Here is a 24,841-nt window from a genome sequence, read left to right on the forward strand (position 1 = left end):
AGTTGGTTAAAAAATCTGCAACCGCAATTTCACAAAAGTTGGTACTAGGGCTGGCTCGATACCACTTTTTTTTTTATGTCCGATACCAACCCGATACCGTCATTTCTCCTCTCAAACAACTAAGCAGTAATAATACATGTCTCAATGCACCATGGTTAAACTAGCTATCTCAATAACAATGCTCAGACTGTGAAACAAATACACAGTAAAAGGAATAAATACAGAACCTACAACATCACACTTACAGTGTATCACAAAAGTGAGTACACCCCTCACATTTCTGCAGATATTTAAGTATATCTTTTCATGGGACAACACTGACAAAATGACACTTTGACACAATGAAAAGTAGTCTGTGTGCAGCTTATATAACAGTGTAAATTTATTCTTCCCTCAAAATAACTCAATATACAGCCATTAATGTCTTAACCACCGGCAACAAAAGTGAGTACACCCCTAAGAGACTACACCCCTAAATGTCCAAATTGAGCACTGCTTGTCATTTTCCCTCCAAAATGTCATGTGACTCGCTAGTGTTACTAGGTCTCGGGTGTGCATAGGGAGCAGGTGTGTTCAATTTAGTAGTACAGCTCTCACACTCTCTCATACTGGTCACTGAAAGTTCCAACATGGCACCTCATGGCAAAGAACTCTCTGAGGATCTTAAAAGACAAATTGTTGCGCTACATGAAGATGGCCAAGGCTACAAGAAGATTGCCAACACCCTGAAACTGAGCTGCAGCACAGTGGCCAAGATCATCCAGCGTTTTAACAGAGCAGGGTCCACTCAGAACAGACCTCGCGTTAGTCGTCCAAAGAAGCTGAGTGCACGTGCTCAGCGTCACATCCAACTGCTGTCTTTGAAAGATAGGCGCAGGAGTGCTGTCAGCATTGCTGCAGAGATTGAAAAGGTGGGGGGTCAGCCTGTCAGTGCTCAGACCATACGCCGCACACTACATCAAATTGATCTGCATGGCTGTCACCCCAGAAGGAAGCCTCTTCTGAAGTCTCTACACAAGAAAGCCCGCAAACAGTTTGCTGAAGACATGTCAACAAAGGACATGGATTACTGGAACCATGTCCTATGGTCTGATGAGACCAAGATTAATTTGTTTGGTTCAGATGGTCTCAAGCATGTGTGGCGGCAATCAGGTGAGGAGTACAAAGATAAGTGTGTCATGCCTACAGTCAAGCATGGTGGTGGGAATGCCATGGTCTGGGGCTGCATGGGTGCAGCAGGTGTTGGGGAGTTACATTTCATTGAGGGACACGAGCTCCAATATGTACTGTGAAATACTGAAGCAGAGCATGATCCCCTCCCTCCGGAAACTGGGTCTCAGGGCAGTGTTCCAGCATGATAATGACCCCAAACACACCTCAAAGACGACCACTGCTTTATTGAAGAGGCTGAGGGTAAAGGTGATGGACTGGCCAAGCATGTCTCCAGACCTAAACCCAATAGAACATCTTTGGGGCATCCTCAAGCGGAAGGTGGAGGAGCGCAAAGTCTCGAATATCCGCCAGCTCCGTGATGTTGTCATGGAGGAGTGGAAAAGCATTCCAGTGGCAACCTGTGAAGCTCTGGTAAACTCCATGCCCAGAAGAGTTAAGGCAGTTCTGGGAAATAATGGTGGCCACACAAAATATTGACACTTCAGGAACTTTCACTAAGGGGTGTACTCACTTTTGTTGCCGGTGGTTTAGACATTAATGGCTGTATATTGAGTTATTTTGAGGGAAGAATAAATTTACACTGTTATATAAGCTGCACACAGACTACTTTTCATTGTGTCAAAGTGTCATTTTGTCAGTGTTGTCCCATGAAAAGATATACTTAAATATCTGCAGAAATGTGAGGGGTGTACTCACTTTTGTGATACACTGTATGTAAAACTGCAGTTTTTATTTTAACTTTTACACACAGAACAGTTAGAAGCATTTTTGGCTTGTTTAACATAAGTGTCTACAATTGGAAGATGTGGATGCCAATCAAACGCGATGGACCAATTAGAATTGACGCAGAGTTTCCGTTAAAGTTCTGTCACGTTTTTAGATTATTAAAAACCAAAGCGTGCTTATTAAAAAACCCTGCTGGATTTTGAAGAGGAAAACGGGAAACAGTGTAGTTTGTTTTATTTCATAACACTAATGGATTAATCGTTGAGGATGTGAGATATCTCCAAGCCGGGACAAGACAGGTGAGCGATTTATCATTTATAAAGTGATTTTTATTGTGTTTAAACAGTGTTTTTAGTAGGGATGCATCGATACAATTTTTTCCCAACCGAGTACGAGTACAAGTACATGTATTTTTGTACTCGCCGATACCGATACCTATTTAAAAATGATGCAATCTGGAGCATTATGGAATAGTGTAGTTTTTAGTGTAAAATAGTGCAGTGGAACAGTTGCTTGGGTTGCCATCACTAATTGTAAAAAAAAAAAAAACACTGCACAGACATCATTGAGAAAGCTTCTGACAAGCTAACGTAAACGTTCATCATTAATAAACGCACGTGATTAACGTTCATCATTAATAAACGTTTGCACGTGATTAACGTTCATCATTAATAAACGCACGTAATTAACGCTGTGCACATCATACATGCGATGCGATTCTGCTGATTGAAATATTTACTTTAAAAAGATAATACAGTCCGATCCCATCTGAGCCGATTCTATCAGCTCATCCATTCGTGGGTTCACCTCGGTAAATCGTAAACGACTCTGAGTCGGCTCCCGCTCTGTGGTAATAACCAGTATAATTAAGCCTGAGCTTTATCAGGTAAGCGAGTCACACAAAATGTTCTGTAGTAGTTGGTGTTTATTTACAACCGCAACAGTCATTATAACAGTAAAAACGGAGAATTGACTGAGAAAAGAAACTTATGCTGCGCTTAAAATGAGTCGACTCCTGTATCGACACTGTGAACAGAGTATTGAACACAAACACGTCCTATAACACTTGTAATATAACAAACGCTTTTGTAACCGGTTATCTTCACTGTTAGCTCTATTTTGAAGGTTTTTTTGTGTGAAACGGAACTAAATAACATTAAACGTGCGTGTGAGCGTGGTCAGTGAGAATAATTCAATCTGTCTCCCGTGGGTGAAAAATGAATTGCTTTAGTTTTAGAAGTAAAAAAATCTCGCAATGTCGCGCCCCCCGGTCAGGCACTCGCGCCCCACAGGTTGAAAATCCCTACGTTAACGCAGCAACGTGCACTAGGTACAAGGTATCGGATGTTTAGTATCGGAGCCTCGTTTGCGAGTACGAGTTAATGAGCGCGGTATCGGGCTAATACCCGATACTAGTATCGGTACTCATGCATCTCTAGTTTTTAGTTGTGGCAGTAGTAGATGATTTTTTTTTTAAATGCTGAAAGTAGATCAGTGTGTTTTAATTTCTGAATGGGTGCTGCAGATGAGTTGTAGATCAGTGGCACATGCTAATGATGTCATCAAGAGTGAGTGGCAATAAACGGCACTGTGCTGGAAAGTGTCTTCGTGTGTTATTTGCTTTACACACAAACAATGGCCGTATTTACATGAAGTGTTATTTACATTAAGTGTTATTTACAATAAGCAACAGTATCGGATTGGATTACACGTTTTTTTCCTTCCGATATCCGATCCAGTAATTTGGGCCAATATCGGACTGATACCGATACAGAGTATCGGATCAGTGCCAGCCCTAGTTGGTACAAATAAAAATTAAAACTAAAAGTGTAAATGACGTTTGACTTTGGTTGGGCTAAGATTACATTAGGGTACTAAATAACACATACGTTTAATTTAATTCTTTCTGTTCATTGTGTTTTTATTTTAAGGTGTTCCCCAGTCAGGATCCTCTTGATCGAGCAGATTTTAACACAGTTGAATATATCAACACCTTGTTTCCAACTGAGCAGGTGAGTTTTTATATACCGTTTTTAGTACCTTTCACTTTTTGTCAGGCAAGAGAGGACTAACCTTTTTGGGATTATTCTTAGCAGTTCACTCAACCAAGTATCATGTATTTAAAGAAGTGTCATGTTTGGAGATTAGGGTTGCCAGGTCCAGCAATAATACCCATCGAAAGTCTGTCTAAAACCCACCCTTCAGAAGCTGAAACTAGCCTAAAATCTAAGGTGTCACAAAAAGTTTGAAGAAAACTACAAGTGTACTACTCTTAAATATTTTAGTAATCTTAGTTGTTTTCTATTTTGTGTTATTATCTTCTTCTACCATGCTTTTTAGGACTCGTTACCAATTCTTTGTTTTACTCCCTTACTTGCAGCTTCCTTTTGTTTTGAGTTTCAATTAAGAACTATTTTCAGTCTTGGAGCTTTTTTTTCTCTGAACACATGTGCTCTCTTCCTTGTCTTCCTCCGCATGTGCTGAGTAGATGTTTATTTTTATTTTGTATGTTTGTAATGAGAGCTTTTTGGCGGTTAATTTTGAAAGTAGCCCAAAAAATCACACCCTCTGACCTTCGACTGCATTTTTAAATAAGCTCAGTTTGGCGGGAGAACCACAAACCTTGCAACTCTGTTGGTGATAATGTAAAGCAGGGGCACAGACACATTTAAAATGGCCAGCAGGAATGCAGTTCATTTTTGATGACCAGTGACAAAATTAAAGAAAACTATTAATGCTCAAAAAATACCTATAAAAAGAGATTTTTTGAGACTTTTGATTGGATGGGCAGATGCTTTCTCTGGGTGGGCAGTACTTAGCTCAGCCCACTTGTAGACAAACAGGTGGCTTTAGACATAGCAAGTTATATTTGTGTAGATGCCCGGCCAGTCGATAGCACAGTGGTGGATTAAAATCATCTTTACTATTCTTTGATAAATTTTATATTCAATTCTAAAATATTTTATGTAGGGCGCTTGGCTGGTGCAGCAGCAAAACATGCTAGCCCGTTACGGCTAAAATAAGGGGTTTGAATTTCAGCTGTGCTGGCAGGTTGGGCATCTACATAGACATAACTGGCTACTTCTGAGGATGGGGTGTAACCTAACAACCCAGTTACTGGGCTGCGATTAGATATATACTGAATCTGTATTCATTTATGGTTTGTTTGTATCTGTGTTGTTAAATCATGCATGGTTTAAAATAGATGCGCGTTTGTAATCGTTTTTTCACCACTAGGTGGTGCAATCCGCCTTTCATAATACCTGTAACCTAATTGAGAAATAATTTATATGCTCTGTCAACGATATCTTCCTTTTAACAGTCCCTGGCCAATATAGATGAAGTGGTGAGCAAGATTCGGATGAAAATCAGGTGAGCCCTTAATTTGGCTTGCAGAAATGTTCTCCAGCAATGCACTGTGCATTATACACCTGTCATTAATTTGAGCTTTTTTGACATTTAATACACCAGACGTCTGGATGATGACATCAGGACAGTGGTGAGAGGACAAACTAATGTGGGTCAGGATGGCAGGCAGGTAAGTTTCTTAAGCAACAGAAATTAATTGTTGCTGAGTACCGAAAATTTTGCAGGTCTGCAGCATGAATAAAGAAAGCCACTCAAGTGTGGTGTTGGATGTTACACCAGACATGGGAAAGCTATTGCAAGGACCAGTCTGACTGGTCAATGCCTATTCAAAATCTTTCTGTTTAAGCAGTTATGCTTAGTGTGCACAAATTATTATCTGAACCTAACCTAGCTCACTGTTTAAAAGCCACAGGCCTTTATTAGCCTATTCAATTGTTCTCAAACTTGATTACAATTACTGCCTAATTTTAAGTAATGGGTTTTTAATGGGAAAAAGCTTTATGTAATGAAGATGGTGGTTATGTTATCTTATTGATAGTATATTAGTATAATCAGATGCTCAGTCAAAGCAGCTGGCAGATGTGAAATGTGACACCTATTTGTGAGATACAAAGACTTTTCCTCAGATACATTGAAAGTCAAGGTTTGGGGAGTCAAAGAATATTGCAGTTTCTTGGTAGTGGGAGTCTGTGTAACAGTGTTTTTAATCTTTGTGTCTAAACTGATATATTTTATTGTTTATAGTTTTAATACAGTTTTGTCAGGTTGGGTGTGAGTTAAATGTAACATGAAAAATCTGTGTTTAATAACTGCTTTATTTTGATCAGAGGCATGAAGTAAAAACACTAGGAGTAAGACAGCTATATACAGTGGGGCCAAAAAGTATTTAGTCAGCCACTGATTGTGCAAGTTCTCCTACTTAGAAAGATGAGAGAGGTCTGTAATTTTCATCATAGCTACACTTCAACTATGAGAGACAAAATGAGAGAAAAAAAATCCAGGAAATCACATTGTAGGATTTTAAAATAATTTATTTGTAAATCATGGTGGAAAATAAGTATTTGGTCAGTAACAAAAGTTCAACTCAATACTTTGTAACATAACCTTTGTTGGCAATGACAGAGGTCAAATGTTTCCTGTAAGGCTTCACCAGGTTTGCACACACTGTAGCTGGTATTTTGGCCCATTCCTCCATGCAGATCTCCTCTAGAGCAGTGATGTTTTGGGGCTGTTGCTGGGCAACACGGACTTTCAACTCCCTCCACAAATTTTCTATGGGGTTGAGGTCTGGAGACTGGCTAGGCCACTCCAGGACCTTGAAATGCTTTTTACGGAGCCACTCCTTCGTTGCCCGAGCGGTGTGTTTGGGATCATTGTCATGCTGGAAGACCCAGCCACGTTCCATCTTCAATGCTCTCACTGATGGAAGGAGGTTTTGGCTTAAAATCTCACGATACATGGCCCCGTTCATTCTTCCCTTAACACGGATCAGTCGTCCTGTCCCCTTTGCAGAAAAACAGCCCCAAAGCATGAAGTTTCCACCCCCATGCTTCACAGTAGGTATGGTGTTCTTGGGATGCAACTCAGCATTCTTCTTCCTCCAAACACGACGAGTTGAGTTTTTACCAAAAAGTTCCATTTTGGTTTCATCTGACCACATGATATTCTCCCAATCCTCTTCTGGATCATCCATGTGCTCTCTGGCAAACATCAGACGGGCCTGGACATGTACTGGCTTAAGCATGGGGACACGCCTGGCACTGCAGAATTTGAGTCCCTCTCGGCGTAGTGTGTTACTGATGGTAGCCTTTGTTACTTTGGTCCCAGCTCTCTGCAGGTCATTCATCAGGTCCCTCCGTGTAGTTCTGGGATTTTTGCTCACCGTTCTCATGATCATTTTGACCCCACGGGATGAGATCTTGCGTGGGGTCCCAGATCGAAGGAGATTATCAATGGTCTTGTATGTCTTCCATTTTCTTACAATTGCTCCCACAGTTGATTTATTCACACCAACCTGCTTGCCTATTGTAGATTCACTCTTCCCAGCCTGGTGCAGGTCTACAATTTTCTTCCTGGTGTCCTTCGACAGCTCTTTGGTCTTGGCCATGGTTGAGTTTGGAGTCTGACTGTTTGAGGCTGTGGACAGGTGTCTTTTATACAGATAACGAGGTCAAACAGGTGCCATTAATACAGGTAACGAGTGGAGGACAGAAGAGCTTTTTAAAGAAGAAGTTACAGGTCTGTGAGAGCCAGAAATCTTGCTTGTTTGTTATTGACCAAATACTTATTTTCCACCATAATTTACAAATAAATTCTTTAAAAATCCTACAATGTGATTTCCTGGTTTTTTCTTTCTCATTTTGTCTCTCATAGTTGAAGTGTACCTATGATGAAAATTACAGACCTCTCTCATCTTTCTAAGTAGGAGAACTTGCACAATCAGTGGCTGACTAAATACTTTTTGGCCCCACTGTATCTCATACGGGGTGGCTCGCACACACATTTAGGGGCAGTTATATGTAGCCATGTAGCTACCTACGGTCATATTTTTTTATGCCTAAGAAGCCCACAAAGACACTAAAAGTACATTTTGCTAGTACTGAGGTAGCTTGTATGAACAGTTTTGCTTTCCAGTTTCAGTATAATTGTGCCTATTTGTACAAATGAACAATGCCCATAAAGACATGGTTTAGGTTTGGTGTAGAGGACATTATTGTCCATGAAATATTCACTTGCCATTTTCTAACTGATTGTACCAGCAGAGATATTTAAGGTGTTTTCAATGGCTTAGGTCTTGTATTAGTTGAGAATGCCAGGAAGCTTCAACCTCACCATTATACCATTATATGGTGTGAAGTCCCAAACAATAGCATCATCTTTTATAATTTTTTTTATAACTTGCACAAAGACATTTTTATTTGCAGTATTAATGTCTAGAACATAATTTGTTTTTATGTATTTAGGGGTGAACACAGCAGATCATTCTGGTCTGCTGTTAGAATACTTGAATTGGCAACATTTTTAACATCAGGCATTTTTCCAGACATAACCCTTCATCCGGGCTTGGGACCGGCAGAGATTTGAATCCTTATACATTTAATCCTTATTTATTGAAATGACCAATTTCCACAATTTCTCTAAGCCTTTGTCTCTATTTTAGGCCCTGGAGGAGGCCCAGAAAGCCATCCAGCAATTGTTTGGCAAAATTAAAGACATCAAGGACAAAGCAGAAAAATCTGAACAAATGGTGAGTAAAAATAAGTCTTCTAGACAGGAACCTAGTCGTTTAGTGCTTACAAATCAACCCAACATAAATAAGAGACTTTGCTGCTGGCTAACTTGATAAGACAGAATTGTGACATCCTTTGGGTGTAGTTTGCCCTGACTAATGCACTAGACATCTGCATTTTAACAGTGGCATGCAGGTCATAGAAAGGGCAGTGTATGGCTGTCTGGACTAGTGGGACAGGAAAATAGTAACCTTTTCCCAACCTTGAATGTTTTAGAAATATCAGTTCTATAAATGTTTGCTTTCATGCTCAGGTAAAAGAGATTACTCGGGACATCAAGCAGCTGGACCATGCCAAACGTAACCTGACCACCTCCATCACTACCCTCAATCACCTGCACATGCTGGCTGGGGGTGTTGAGTCTTTGGAGTAAGTTTTCTGAATTTGTGCTATTTATAAATTGCAAAAAGGTGACCCTCTGGAAATTACCTAAATTTATAGATTACCCATAAAATCTAATATTTATGGACATTCTGTTACAAGGCTGACTTATTTCGCTTAACACAAACAACTGTCATTTTCATTACTTCCCAACCCCCCTACACTCCCAGTTTGCATTGTCTAAATTTAAGCATATACATTTACAATGTACCCTGTCACATAAGGCCTTGGGTTGGTCTGACCTTTGTTGTACACAGACATAATAATTCTTGGCTGCCCAATACCCTGTTTTTGGTTTGTCCCTTCTTGATTCTAGGTAAACCTGAACACCTCTTGATTTTTTTGGAATCAAATCGACCCAGTTGTCTGGCCATAATGACAACTTGGGTCACTCAGGTCTCAGCCTGCCTGTATGGGCTTTCAAACAACCATCAGCCTAAGTGCGTTTAATAATGATAGTATAATAATAATAATGATAATAATATTGATAAATAAATAATAATTGAATGCTCAGGTTGCGCAGTGGTAAATTGCGCCTACCCACTACTCTGGGTTTCAGTCTAGGTTTCAAACCACTCCAGAGTTTAAATCCCTAGTGTTGCTATCAGCTGGGTGTGTGCATACAGACATGATTTGCTATGTCTGTCTGAGTAGGGGGTGGATTGGTGTCTTGTCCAGGGTGTTTTACTGCAACGTATTTAGTAATTCTAGGGAAAACAGACCCACCTTGACCCTGATAAAGCAATCATAAAACATAAAAAATGAAATAAAAAATGATTTAGGGGTGACCACAGTGGATAATTCTGGTTTGCACAACTGATTTGGCAAAGTTTTACACTAGAAGCCCTTCCTGATGCCCTCTTTATTTTTTAATCCTGACTGAAACCTGCACTGAAAGTGCACAGACAAAGCATGATTTAGTGCCGTGCCACCCTAATAATAAAAATCATGTTTTATTTAAAGGTAAAGACACCCACGCACAGTTAAACAGAGTTCTCTTGAGACTGTAGTCTTTCTCATTTTCATATGGTTTCACTGGTCTCAGTTTTTGATTAGTCACCATTAGCAGATGTCACCACAGCAGTAGGATGCCCATATGCTCAAAACACTGGGTAAAGCATGAAGCTTCTGGACTCTAGAGAGTCTCACCAACCAGAGTTAGAACACAAACAAACGAACAAACACAAATGCTTTGTGCAAGCAGTCGTTGCACCTATACCTAGTGAGCATGCAGCAGTTCTTATAGGCACACTAAATTATAGGCACACAATGCAATATTGTTTCCTCTAGCTCAGGGGTGTCAAACTCAAGGCACGTCATTTCATGTGGCCCGCGAGAGCTTAAACGACTGTACGATTGTTGTGATGGTTCGAGTCGTTACAGAGACGCGCTTATTTTTTTAATGGGACTCCTGCGCCTTTAAAATCGGCAACTTTTGTCATCGTAGTCATGGCAACTAACTTTGACCTTCGCTAGAAGCCATGTGACTTTTACGGCAAAAGAACGCGGGGTAGCGTAGTCAGTAATGTAAACAATAATAATAAATATAAATAATTATCTTGCAATATAATACAGAAGCATCGTCTGTAAGTAGTGGCGTTTATATTCTGTTGTTTGTAAATGTTTAGTGAGTATATCACAGCGTTTTAGTTACAAATTCACCGTAATTAAATACAATTGTTACCGTTACTATAGCAATTCGTATCTTTACACCGAATGCTAACTCGTTAACGCTATGTTACGTTTGGTTAAATCTCATAATGTACCAGATGTAACACTCGACTACAGCTGTGTGCTTTTACTGTATTAGGTTCTATATTGTTTTTATTGTTTGTATTTTTACTTTATTTTGATGCAGTGTATCACACAGCTGGGAAGCAAATAAAACCGACTGTATTCTGAAGGGAGCTGTCTGTCTCTGTCTGTCTGTCTGTCTAGCTGTCTAGCTGAGAAAGGGGGATAAACTATTAGTGAGGGCAGAATGATTGTCTTAAAATACACTGTAAAATCCTACATAAACTGCACCTCTCAAAATGCATGCTGATGTTGTGACCTGCAAAGTGACACATCCCGCCAGTAGATGATGTTAAGAAATATTTACACATAATCCCAAAATGTACAAGAAGATAAGTAAGAAAATTAAGCAGGAGGAGGAAATTTAATGAAAACAAGTTTGTGCTTCAGGAAGGGAATCCGGTGCATCTCTTGTGTTATGAGGCCGTGTCTGTGGTAAAGGAGGACAATATAAATGCAGAATTTAGCCTTTAAGAAAAACAGCAGACTGCAATCACAGCAGGAAACATTACAATCGGCCCTTTGAGGGCCACCATAATGCTGATGTGGCCCTCGGTGAAAATGAGTTTGACACCCCTGCTCTAGCTGCTGATTAGACTAGTGCAAATTTGAGGTGGAAAATTTACACCCTTATGTCATGTTCTGGGTGTGATCATGGCAGGACACCCACAAGTTTAAAAAGTAGCACAGTTGAGAATTCTTACTATTTGTAGTGTTTTTTTAAACAGATCATATTTAATAATGTACATTTTTTCAGCTTTCATGCATCTCTACACTTTATCATTTGTCTTGTTGTAATTGGGCCATGGTTCACATACACAGACCGCTCTTAGAGTAGACTCTGACTTTTCAACTTACATCTCATCATCAACTGGAACTTCTGATTTGTGAGGAAGTCATTTGGGCCAGAGGTTCTGACTCAAATGAAAATGATATCAGATTTTATAAGTAATTGATCGGAACTGTCAGTGCTCTGACTTTTTTCCTGTAACTGTAGAAGTTCTTAACCGTATTTAATTTTGTATATTGATAATGGTACCATTTAATAGTTTGTCAGGAACAACTTTAATTTGGGTTTGTTTGATTAACTGGATTACAATTTTTTTAGGGGCATGACACGAAAGAGGCAGTATGGGGAGGTGGCCAACCTTCTGCAGGGAGTGATCAATGTGCTGGAACACTTCCAAAAGTATATGGGCATCCCTCAGATCCGACAGCTATCCGAGAGGTAAGTCCTCTCTCCCAATCTGTTCTCCAGTTCTTATGCACCGGTTTAAGCTAAGTTGAAGAGACGATGTTGCAAAATATTGCAATCTGATCAGAAGAGGTCCAAGCTGAGCAAAACCTTGCAGCATGTGTTAGGAGTCATGACTTGTTGTAAAATTGAGTTGTAAAATTTTCAGTTGACTTATTTGATCAGTTAAGATGCATACTATGTTTATGTAAGTAATTTTCTGTTGTGAATGTTTCTGATGGTATTAGGTTCCTGTTTATGTTTACCACAGATGCAACACAGGGAGGAAACCTGGTCTTCGACTTCTTTTTGATTATTTAAACACTTTTTAGCCGCATTCCTATACAAAAAGCGGCGTTTTGTTTCCCGTCTCCAGCATTAGAGCTCTTTGGCTCTGGTGTAATCTCTGACTACATTACTTGTGAAGACATAAGAGAAACCCCTTTAGTGTTATTTCAACCTGTCATTGGGACTTGCTGCTTGCTCTCACAGCTCTTTAAGGTTTCATATACTGATAGAACTGTTGGTTTATAAGCAAAGAGCATGGACAGAAGTGTTTGATGTTTGAACAGTATTTCATAGGTTGTTTTAAGACCTGTGGCTTTGGTTGCTCGTTCCAGCTCCTATAGGTTGCCTTTTCAGCCCAGCTTTTTAATCCCAAATCATAAAAAGTTGGGACAGAAATAAAATGCAGTATTTCTTACATTTACTTTCATGAACCTAGGGCTGGACGATATGGCTAAAATTTATATCACGATATAACTCCTAATTTCGGTCGATACGATATAATTCCGATATCGATATGAATAATACAAATGTCAGAAAAACTGCCAGGAACACCAACATTGAAAGGCTGTACCTGCAAACCTCTGAAAAATGTATTTGCAGTCTATGAAATCTCACCCTTTACAACTGCATAATATTTTAGAAATGATAATAATAACACAAATAAATTAGCTTTCACCTTTTACTTGTATTCAGCATTTGTATACAGACAAAAACACGACATCATTCTCAAATAAACATAAGCCTTGACAATATATAATATAATATATTAACATATGTCTTAACCAGAGGTGGAAAGAGTACTAAAATATTGTACTCAAGTGAAAGTACTATTACTTTAATGAATTTTTACTTAAGTATGAGTAAAGTTACTAGTCTAAAAATCTACTCAAGTAAAAGGTAACTCATTTAAAATGTACTCAGAGTAAACGTTACTTAGTTACTTTATTAACAGGGGGGGGGGGGTGTCTCTTCTGTGTAATGCAAACAGGACAAGTGGATATAAATCTCACAATAGTTGTTTTTAATTCATGTTGATACAATATTTAAAACATTTAGGGGTGTGTAATGTGTCCTTTTAGTCCCATAAAACTTTTTAAAACTGTATAACCACTAGTGATGTGTCGTAGAATTATTTGAATCTATTGAACGGCCCTTTAAACTGAAATAAAGGAATCGATTCACGCTTTATGTATATATACGGCTCTTTAAAAGGAACCGAGACAAAAGATCCGACTCCCCGACGCGATTTCTTTGGCGTTTATTATTTTACTCAGTTACGGATCTTATTAAAAATGTAGCGAATTACAATTCTTAATACAAAACATACTGAAGTAAAAGTAAAATTACAGGCTGTGAAATCTACTTTATAAAGTATAAGTACACAAAAAACAAAAAAGTACACAGTAACGCGAGTAAATGTAATTCGTTACTTTCCACCTCTGGTCTTAACTAACTTTAATCTACAACATGGACTGATTATTATTTGTATGTAAACATTTTCGAACAAAAGTGCTCAACCAGGATAAAGAATATAAAAAGTGCTTAAGAGTTGCTGCAGAATTTGCTGCAGCAGATGTTGTGCTTAAAGAATACAGAAAAAAAAGAGTCTAGTCTTTCCTCTCTTATCAACTATTTCTACTGCTTCTTTTTTAACTGTGGATGCTCGTTCACTCACAGCTGTTGAACTCATTTAGCCGCTAATATCCACCGTGTTGTAGCGGAGTGTAATCACAGCGGTAACGCTGAGCACTGACTTCGTGCCTGTGGCGCACGTCATCACGTACTGACGTATGCATATCGATCGAATTTGTTTATAAATCATATCACCGTTATTGAAACATTTTCTATCGCGATATATATCGATATCGAATTATTGTCCAGCACTACATGAACCCAAATATTTTATGTTTTGTCAGGTCAACTTCATTTGTTTTGTTAATATACATTCATTCCTGCATTACAGGTCTGCAACACATTGTCCTTCAAGTATTACTTCAGACACAGTATTGATTATGTTTTGAAATGTCTTTGGGTTGTAAATGTAATTAATTTTGTTATCATTAGCTCAATAGACTCAACACTATAAATTTTTTTTTTTTTGCAACTAGCTTGTCTGGTTGTGAGTTAATAACTTTAAGGCATGCTAATCACAGAATTCTGACAGTTACAGTATCACTAGCTACATTCATGTTTGCCACTCAGTCATCAAACCTAATTTGTCTTTAAATAACCTCAAAAGTTACTTAACTTCAGTTTTCCTAAAAGAATGTTTTAAGACAGTTTTATAGAAAGACCTTTTCAGACCTTTTATTTGACCCAAATTGTCTTGCATAATGCTTGTCCCAATCCTGGATAAACAGGAGGGTGTTAGAATACATTTTATATTTCACATTATTTGATTTCGTGGTTCTTTATTTTATGTTCTTAATAAACAATTGTATTTTACTCTGTGTTCAAGCTTGAGATCTCTTGCATTTTGACTAGCAACTTAGCAGACCCCATTTAACCTTGAGCTAGTCTGCTCAGACACACATCCTAATCGGAGAAGTCTAAAGGAGCCATTTATTCAAATAGAGTAGGGGAGGATCAGATCGGCTGTTCTATCAGGGTCATAATATGAGGAACTCATCACCACCTGCGTTGGAAGATCATCCTGCATATAACATTTTTAGTGCCTTTTTTTGTTAAACCATGTGTGTCATTTTCCCTCACAGAGTGAAAGCAGCACAGAGTGAGCTTGGTACTCAGATCCTAGCTGACTTTGAAGAGGCATTTCCATCACAGGGCTCAAAGGTATTGCTCTATAACAAGTAATTTAATTAAATAAATTTGTGGATTGCTTATGTAAAAATGTTTTGTTTTTTAAACAGAGGCCTGGAGGACCCAGCATTGTGCTTAAAGATGCCTGTTTGGTGGCGAATGTCCTGGATCCTCGTATTAAACAGGAAGTTATCAAGAAGTTCATAAGGCAACATCTGTCTGAGTACCTAGTGCTCTTTCAGGAGAACCAAGATGTGAGTGTGGCCTACAATATGTCCTAAATATTTGGCTGCCGCTAAACTGTTTAGATCTGCATTGTAAGGGTCATGTTTCGAATACAGGTGGCGTGGCTGGATAAGATTGACCGGCGCTATGCGTGGATTAAGCGTCAGCTGGTAGACTATGAGGAGAAGTATGGGCGCATGTTTCCTGAAGAGTGGTGCATGACTGAGCGCATCGCTGTGGAGTTCTGTCACATTACCAGGTATCAGCTCATCTGTTGGATTTTTAGCTTTCTGTGCCATTAAATTGGTCTTTAGAGGGGCACAAACAAGCAAACAATTGGACTGTAATTGACCATAAGCAAAAGAAACAATAACATACAGTGTCAGCATTACTGATGAGCCTTGAGACTTTATTGCTACACAAAGTGTCACAGTGACTGCATAAGCCTAGCATGAGTGAGACAGTGTACATACAATTCAAGTCAAATTTTTCCTGGGCTGCTCTGGGTCCCCAGACAGAACGGTAAACCAATGGTGGGCACTGTGTTGTAAAATGTTCTTTTTGAACTGATTGACAATTCTCTCATGAACTTTGCAAGCTGCTTATTTTGTGCCGAAGACTGAGACTTTTCATTTTATACATTAATCTCCATTTATTGCACCTGCTTTTTGTGAATATCTTTTTGAAAACAGTGTGATTTTAATATTCTACAAACTTTTCACACTTACACTGTATTGCCAAACGTATTCACTCACCCATCCAAATCATTGAATTCAGGTGTTCCAATCATGTTCATGGCCACAGGTGTATAAAACCAAGCACCTAGGCATGCAGAATGCTTCTACAAACATTTGTGAAAGAATGGGTCGCTCTCAGGAGCTCAGTGAATTCCAGCATGGTACCGTGATAGGATGCCACCTGTGCAACAAGTCCAGTCATGAAATTTCCTCTCTACTCGATATTCCACAGTCGACTGTCAGTGGTATTATAACAAAGTGGAAGTGATTGGGAACGACAGCAACTCCGCCACGAAGTGGTAGGTCACGTAAAATGACAGAGCGGGGTCAGCGGATTCTGAGGCCCATAGTTCGCAGAGGTCGCCAACTGTCTGTAGAGTCAATCGCTACAGACCTCCAAACTTCATGTGGCCGTCAGATTAGCTGAAGAACAGTGTGTAGAGAGTTTCATGGAATGGGTTTCCATGGCCGAGCAGCTGCATCCAAGCCTTACCTCACCGAGCGCAATGCAAAGCGTCGGATGCAGTGGTGTAAAGCACGTGCCACTGGACTCTAGAGCAGTGGAGATGTGTTCTCTTGAGTGAAACATGCTTCTCTGTCTGGCAATCTAATGAACGAGTCTGGGTTTGGGGGTTGCCAGGAGAACGGTACTTGCCTGACTGCATTGTGCCAAGTGTAAAGTTTGGTGGAGGGGGGATTATGGTGTGGGGTTGTTTTTCAGGAGTTGGGCTCGGCCCCTTAATTCCAGTGAAAGGAACTCTTAATGCTTCAACATACCAAGAGATTTTGGACAATTTCATGCTCCCAACTTTGTGGGAACAGTTTGGGGATGGCCCCTTCCTGTTCCAACATGACTGCACACCAGTGCACAAAGCAAGGTCCATAAAGACATGTTCATATGCGTGTGAAGGCAGACGAGTGAATACTTTTGGCAATGTTGTGTAGTTGTTTTTATTTGAGTGTGTTGCAGTTATATAAACTGTTGCCTCATGAAGTATTTAATGCAATCACCAAAGCAAAAATGCATAATAAACAAAGTTATGTATAGATTCAGCTAAATTAAAAAAGTTCTCTGTCCTAAGATAATTTGGATTAAAGTGTTCACAGCTAAATAATGGCTGCAAAAGGAAGGCTACTTTTCAGGTTTGTCTTTATACAAAGTATAATAGTAATAATAATCATACTGACAATTATTATTATTGTATTTGTTATATATTATTATGTTTGTTTGTGTTACCCCTTTTTGAAACCTATAACACATATTTTAAAATTCATGGAAGCAGGAAAGAAAAAGGCATTTTATATATGGGCTGGTTAAAAAGGTATAAATTCCACACAAATAAGCCACAAATATATTAGAAGTCATAATACTATAAATAATAATTATAAAATTATTTTTAGAGCATGGTTATTTAATGGTGCTGATGGATAGCTTGTTTCTCCAAGGGAAGTCAAATTATTTCTTAAAGCCATGTGACATTCAGTTTTCAGTTTGCTTACCATATCCATGAGCTGGCCCGTATATCCCCTGATATGAAGTTTCTCTCCTAGCTAACTTATAATGTTTTACTTACAAAAGTGTGTGTGTTTTGTCGGCCAGGACAGAGCTGGCAAAGCTAATGCGCACTCGTGCCAGGGAGATTGAGGTCAAGCTCTTGCTTTTTGCCATTCAGAGGACCACCAATTTTGAGGGGCTGCTAGCTAAACGCTTCTCTGGCAGCACGTTGAATGATGGCCCAGGGGTAAGTCTGACAGAATTGGGCTCTTCTGGTTCTGCTTTCCAGGTCATTATCCACTACATTTTGGGACATGCTTTTGTGGATTCACATTGATTTAAACATAAATAAGGCCAGTGATAATGCTGGGAGATAATGTCTACTTGTGTGTAATGTGTGATGATTCTTTGTTTTTAGAAGAGACCTGAGATGCCCCTGGAGCCCACAAATCCTTTTCTGGAGGACGAGTCGTTAGGGGACAATGTTTCTGAGAAAGATGAAGATCTGGATAGGGTGAGAGTCATTGAGTCTTCATCTTACTGACCTGCAGTCTGTTCCTACAGTATAAATTTGATGATGAATTAAGATAGTTATGCAATGACTGTTAAACCACCCATGTAAAGGACAGATGTACAGAAAAACCAGACCTCAGACATCAAATTCAATGGTTCCCCACCACAAGCCTGATAAAACCTTTTACATGTAGTTACAATGTTTCAACTCACAACTCAATCCAGATCCAGTACTATGTAGTTTATATTATCTTATCAAATCATTTTCAACTCGTATCCACAACATGATCAACAGTTTGTGGACACTCAGCTATAACAACCATATGTGCTTGTTAAACATTCCATTCCAAAACCATGGGCATTATTTTAACATTTACATATAATCATTTAGCAGAGGGTTTATCCATAGTGATTTAGGCTGCATTCAGCATTACTTTTGCGCTGATGGTGACTTCCTATGGAGTGTGGCTGTGTTGCTTATGTTGCAACTGCAATTTGCTGCATTGATGCTGTGCTCAAAGTTCAGTCTTATTGTCACTCTTTCACAATACCATGAGCTGTTGTATTCAACATAATATCATGAGAGAAAATATGCCATGGTGACCACTAAACTGTGAAATGGGGGTACCAGGTTTGTGTTTTAGATAGCATTCCCACATTTACTAATCCTGGAATTGTGTTTTGTGGCTTTGTAGCTCTTTAACTCTTTAAACTCTAACTCTTTAAATTGCCACTTTGATTGAAACATTAGCATTCAGCATACGCATAAGGCTTAGCAACCTTATGTGGCAAAATGATATCACTGTTTACCTGAATGTACTGAATGATCAGGTTGTCCCATCAATGATTTTCATCTTGCTTGATGGCATGGGCAGATTCTAGGATGACAATGCCAAGACTCATTGGACTCAAATTTTAAATGTGGGATTCAGGAAGCACAAGCAATCATTTCACATATTAAGTGGCAAGCACAGTCACAACTGTATGTCTCTATGGATAAAAGTGTCTGCTAAATCCTGTAAATATACAAACCATGTCCAGATTTGTAAAATGCATAAAAGAAGAATCTGTGATTTGGTAATTCTCTTGAATCTTTCATTTTTACTGATCAACTTAATTATATTTTGTAAATATAAACAGAATTAGAATTTGATGCCTGCAACACATTCAGAAAAGTTTGGACAGGGTGTGTTTAGCGCTGTGTTCTTGATCTTTCTTATCAATGAGACTTTTAAGTGGTTTGGAATTTGAGGAAAATAATTGTTGCAGTTTTGCAAGTGGAATTTTTGTTCATTATTGCTTAATACAGAACTTTAGCTACTCATCATTCCGTGGTTACCGTTGTCTGTTGAAACATGTACAGAATGTGGCCTGGCATTGTCTTCCTGAAAAGATCATTGATTTACAAGGAGAAGATATCTTAATAGCAGCATATGTCTCTCTAAAATTCCAGTATATGCTTTCTCATCAATGGCACCTTCACACACAGTCAAGTCACCTATGCCATGGGCACTGGTGCCCCTCCATACCATGATAGATGTTGGCTTTTGCACCTGATTTGCAACTGTTTGGCAATTCTTTCCTGGAGTCTAGCACAAAGTGTGAGCCATGAACCAGTATTGCTTGTAATGACTGATCAAACTGTCTGCAATCAAATAAAAGTAAATGTAAGGAACACTCCATTTTTATTTTATTTGCATTTTCCATATTGTCTCAACTTTTTCTGATTTGGGGTTGTATATATCTTACATTATATTAACATATACATTATTGTAGTGACTGTCAGATTAGACAAAATGCATTGGAAGATTTCCAGGTTTTTACTTTGTAGGCTTTGATGTGTCATGTTTGGAAAATATTGCATTATACACTATGCAAATTTCAACAGCTTGTGTTGTAAAGCTTAGCTAGGAACATGTTTAGAACCTTTGGTTGAATAATGTTTCCCTGTTTTCAGCCTAAGAAGCCCAAGACCCCAGAGAATCCGTTCCATGGCATAATATCCAAAAGTTTTGAGCCTCATCTATATGTCTACATTGAATCCCAGGACAAGTGAGTTGAATGTGCAAGCAATTATACAAGTACAAAGTGACCCAGACTTCCACTTTGAGGGGCTTTTGTTTACTTGTTTTTCACTTTGCATGTTGTAGAAGTGCTTTTCTCTTTCTATTTCATGTGCATGTTGTGTGTTCAGTGTTGGAAAACCATTTTATTAGGAACACCCGTTCACCTGCTCATTCATGCGCTACAACTAAGAGTCAATTTTGGTTTTGCCAAGACAATTCTCAGTAGTTCTCTATTACTGGTCATTGCAGGAATCTTGGGGAACTGATTGACCGCTTTGTGGCTGATTTTCGAACACAAGGTCCTCCCAGGTCAGGCTCAGAGGAAGGGGGTGCTGTGTTGCCAAGCTGTGCAGATCTCTTTGTCTACTATAAGAAGTGCATGGTGCAGTGCTCTCAGCTGAGCACAGGTGAGCCCATGATTGCCCTGACCACCATCTTTCAGAAGTACCTGCGAGAGTATGCATGGAAGATCCTGTCAGGGAACTTGCCCAAGTAAGTAAAGCTATGCAGCAGTGCATATGCTCCTCATATGGTTTTATATTGGCTGTTTTTCTTCTCCACTTCATGAACTGCCTTGACTAGCTTTTGAGCCTCATATTTGCTTAATTGTTTTATGCTCTGAAGTTGGCTAATACCCAGTGAACAAAACAATTTTAATGACTTCCTTGTAAAAGACAGCCTGCAATTTTGGGTGGCCAAACAGCCTATTACTCTCCATTGCTAGAACAACAAAAAGAGCTTTGCGGGATTTGGAGTTTGAGAAAACATTTTTGTGTATGTGTTGCAGAACAAGCAGTAACAGCGGAGGTCTGACCATCAGCAGCCTATTAAAGGAAAAAGAAGGTTCAGAGGTGGCCAAGTTCACCACAGAGGAGCTCTGCCTCATTTGTAGTATTCTCAGTACAGCTGAATATTGTCTTGCTACCACACAACAGGTCTTTACACACACACACAAGTAGCATATTAAATTTAAGAAATTTCAGTGCACTAACTGTCTAATTTGGTCCACAGCTGGAAGAGAAGCTAAAAGAGAAGGTGGACAAAGGGCTCATGGAAAGGATCAACCTAACAGGAGAGATGGACACCTTTAGCTCGTAACTATCATCCTCTTTATGTGTACCGTGTGATAGTAATCCTGAAGACATTTACTTCCTGTTAAACCTAGTGCACATTATGTACCATTTGGAAACTCAATCCTGTAAAACCCTAGGGCTCTGCATGCTACATAATAGAGTCTGTTTAAAATATTTAGGATGAACGCTTGGGTGGCACACTGGTTGGGATCTCACCTGCCCCATCAGCTGCTTTACAAACACAATTGCCTGTGTCCATGGAAGAAAAGGCTGGGTTGAGAGTCACCAACATTATACTATATTATATTATTATATTATAAGAATCTATAAAGCCCCTCCTTAAAACAGAATGGAGAATGGAAATTTGTGTTTCAGTGGCATAGTGTGCCCAAGTTGCACTTTTGAGATGCTTGGCTGTATGTTTTTTAAGCATTTCATCTTTTCTCTGTCCTTAACGACATGTTTTTTGTGTATATATGTGGTCATGTGTGGCAGTGTGATCTCCAACAGTATCCAGCTTTTGGTTCAAGACCTGGATGCTGCATGTGACCCAGCCCTCACAGCCATGAGCAAGGTGGGTTCCATTTAATTTAGTTGTTTTATGAAGTATGGTTCTTTTTCTTTTTAATGCCAGTTGCCAGCTGGTTGCCATATTATATTTTGAGAATATTTTGTGTTTCTTGGCCAAGTACCAGAAATAATGACTTTTATAGGTTGATCAAGGAGAGCCAAGTCACCACACGCCCCCTCCAACAGATGTCCAATCTGCGTCCGTTTCTTATTACCTGCCAGTGTTGGGTTTCCAAATAGAGCCATACAGAGAACCACACTATGTCACTACCCCCTTACTCGTGCAGGCACCCGGACCAGTCCTGGAAATCACATATTGCAGCAGGAAGAGACCCTGTCTGACCTTCCCTCCCTTAAACAGCCAACTGTGTTTGTGTGACTACCCTGCCAAGTCGGTCTAGGAAATGATTTGTTTGCTGTGTAGCATTTAATTTTAGCACCATTAATGCATGTTCATGCGTTTTTCAATGCAAAACCGCATGCTGCACACATTACAAAGGCATGGCTGCAGTAGAAGCGGGTATGGGTACTAGATTGGCCTGCCTGCAGTACTGACCTGTACTCAACAGAAACTGTAAAAAAAAATTTAAATAAGAAATGTGACTACATTTCGGTACTGTTGCATGCCATAACATGTGTTTGCAGAAAGAATGGGACAAAATAATACCTTCATTGCTTTGTATGATCAATGCCAAAATGTCTTTCAAGTGTTGTAAGAAGGAATGGCAACATTACAAAGTGGTAAATGCTTTATCGTCCCAACATTTTTTGGAATGTGTTGCAGGCCTGAAATGCAGAAATGTATGTAGATTAACAAATACAATTAAATTGACCAGGCCAAACATGAAACAGCAAAGTAAATGTAAAACACTTTTTCTAATTTGAGATTATACCTCTGGTACCTCAACTGCTAAACCACTCAGGATTTTGTTGCTAATAATGTCCCAGAGGCAACATCAAATATCTGTTTTAACACAATGTTCATGTTGCAGATATTGCTGCTGTATTTCAGTCAGTTTTATTTTGATCTGTTACTATCAGCAAATCACTGACGTATGTGTTTTTTGTGTGTATGTCATCATGCAGATGCCATGGCAGAGTGTGGAACATGTGGGAGACCAAAGCCCATATGTCACCTCTGTCATCATGCACATCAAACAGAATGTACCAATTATCAGAGACAACCTGGCTGCCACCCGCAAATACTTTACCCAGTTCTGCATCAAGTTTATCAAGTGCGTAACCCCAACAAATTAGGTTTAATTTAAGAAGTTTTTAATGTTAATAAACCTTCTGTTCTGTTTTCAGCTCATTCATCCCGAAGTTCATCAATCACCTCTTTCGATGTAAACCCATTAGCATGGTGGGAGCTGAGCAGGTAAGTAAAACACCACAGTCATAATAACTGACTTTTTTATTATTTTGTAGGCAAGTAACTTTTAATGGCTATCAAAAGATTTACATTTGAGCCATTAAGCAGATGTTTTTATCCAAAGCGACTAACAGTTATGACTGAATACAATTTGAGTAACTGAGGGATAGGGGCCTTGCTCAGCGGCCCAAAAGTGTCAATGTGACAGTAGTGTAACTTGAACTGGCAACCTTTTGATTATTAGTTCAGTACCTTAACCACTGAGCTACCACTGCTCTCACTGCCCAGGAGTTATATATTTCAAAGGAAAAAAATTGCTTCATCCTGTCATGCCCAGCCAACCATTTTGATCATTTGGTATGTGTTTTACTTGTAGTTGCACGTCTGAAAATATAAGGGAGTACCAGAATTTATAGCCCCATGGGCACTCGGGTGTATCAGCAGTCTAATGCACTAGCACACCCCTGCTGAGTGCTTAAACTCTCGTGTTTAAATCTCAAACACAAGTGGCCATGCTAAAGGGAGGGAAGGTCATACAAGGTCGTTCTGCTGCCCAGCTACAGATTGGACACTTGTCGAAGGGTGGGTGTGAATAGGCTCTATGCACGCAAGCTCTGTGACGCGTTTTCGTTTAGCGTTAGTCGGGCAGTCTAGCTTCCGGTTTGTTATAAACACCGGCAAATTTCTAATCACAACGTGTCGTATAGCGGCGAATATACAGAGTTTGAGTTCTAAAATTAGTAAGAAGTTTTTGTGTTTTCAAAAACAAGATCGGGTTGGATCGGTACATTATCAGGGTTCATGTTGAACGCTGCATCCGACGGGTAAAAGAGCATAAGTTGTTCGACACAGTGATCGCTATCTGGGAGCATAAATCAGCTGTTTACTGTATCGTGAGATTGGACCACTTGTCAAGGGATGGAGCTAAACATTCGTTTTTGACTGCAATTTTTTAAAGAACGTGCACATTTAAATATTGTAAATATATACAGGGGCTGGACAAAATAACTGAAACACCTGGTTTTAGACCACAATAATTTATTAGTATGGTGTAGGGCCTCCTTTTGTGGCCAATACAGCGTCAATTCGTCTTGGAAATGACATATACAAGTCCTGCACAGTGGTCAGAGGGATTTTAAGCCATTCTTCTTGCAGGATAGTGGCCAGGTCACTACGTGATGCTGGTGGAGGAAAACGTTTCCTGACTCGCTTCTCCAAAACACCCCAAAGTGGCTCAATAATATTTAGATCTGGTGACTGTGCAGGCCATGGGAGATGTTCAACTTCACTTTCATGTTCATCAAACCAATCTTTCACCAGTCTTGCTGTGTGTATTGGTGCATTGTCATCCTGATACACGGCACCGCCATTGGATGCACATGGTCCTCCAGAATGGTTCGGTAGTCCTTGGCAGTGACGCGCCCATCTAGCACAAGTATTGGGCCAAGGGAATGCCATGATATGGCAGCCCAAACCATCACTGATCCACCCCCATGCTTCACTCTGGGCATGCAACAGTCTGGGTGGTACGCTTCTTTGGGGCTTCTCCACACCGTAACTCTCCCGGATGTGGGGAAAACAGTAAAGGTGGACTCATCAGAGAACAATACATGTTTCACATTGTCCACAGCCCAAGATTTGCGCTCCTTGCACCATTGAAACCGACGTTTGGCATTGGCACGAGTGACCAAAGGTTTGGCTATAGCAGCCCGGCCGTGTATATTGACCCTGTGGAGCTCCCGACGGACAGTTCTGGTGGAAACAGGAGAGTTGAG

At 39.6% G+C, this 24,841-nt stretch overlaps 1 protein-coding gene across 1 annotated transcript in view; it reads left to right on the top strand.

The window, feature by feature from the left end:
- The window catches only part of vps53 (VPS53 subunit of GARP complex), a 49,384-nt gene that overhangs the window by 5,364 nt on the left and 19,179 nt on the right, over window positions 1-24,841 (top strand). The window contains exons 2-19 of the mRNA XM_063016426.1: window positions 3,831-3,911; window positions 5,222-5,271; window positions 5,371-5,437; window positions 8,429-8,515; window positions 8,812-8,927; window positions 11,842-11,961; window positions 14,970-15,048; window positions 15,126-15,269; window positions 15,357-15,499; window positions 17,578-17,719; window positions 17,891-17,986; window positions 19,943-20,037; window positions 20,301-20,543; window positions 20,839-20,986; window positions 21,063-21,145; window positions 21,620-21,698; window positions 22,781-22,929; window positions 23,003-23,072. Of these exons, the coding sequence (XP_062872496.1) occupies window positions 3,831-3,911; window positions 5,222-5,271; window positions 5,371-5,437; window positions 8,429-8,515; window positions 8,812-8,927; window positions 11,842-11,961; window positions 14,970-15,048; window positions 15,126-15,269; window positions 15,357-15,499; window positions 17,578-17,719; window positions 17,891-17,986; window positions 19,943-20,037; window positions 20,301-20,543; window positions 20,839-20,986; window positions 21,063-21,145; window positions 21,620-21,698; window positions 22,781-22,929; window positions 23,003-23,072 (1,992 nt within the window). The remainder of the gene's footprint in view (window positions 1-3,830; window positions 3,912-5,221; window positions 5,272-5,370; window positions 5,438-8,428; window positions 8,516-8,811; window positions 8,928-11,841; window positions 11,962-14,969; window positions 15,049-15,125; window positions 15,270-15,356; window positions 15,500-17,577; window positions 17,720-17,890; window positions 17,987-19,942; window positions 20,038-20,300; window positions 20,544-20,838; window positions 20,987-21,062; window positions 21,146-21,619; window positions 21,699-22,780; window positions 22,930-23,002; window positions 23,073-24,841) is intronic.

Source organism: Trichomycterus rosablanca, chromosome 20 (assembly GCF_030014385.1).
Source record: "Trichomycterus rosablanca isolate fTriRos1 chromosome 20, fTriRos1.hap1, whole genome shotgun sequence".
In the NCBI taxonomy this organism is placed as follows: domain Eukaryota; kingdom Metazoa; phylum Chordata; class Actinopteri; order Siluriformes; family Trichomycteridae; genus Trichomycterus; species Trichomycterus rosablanca.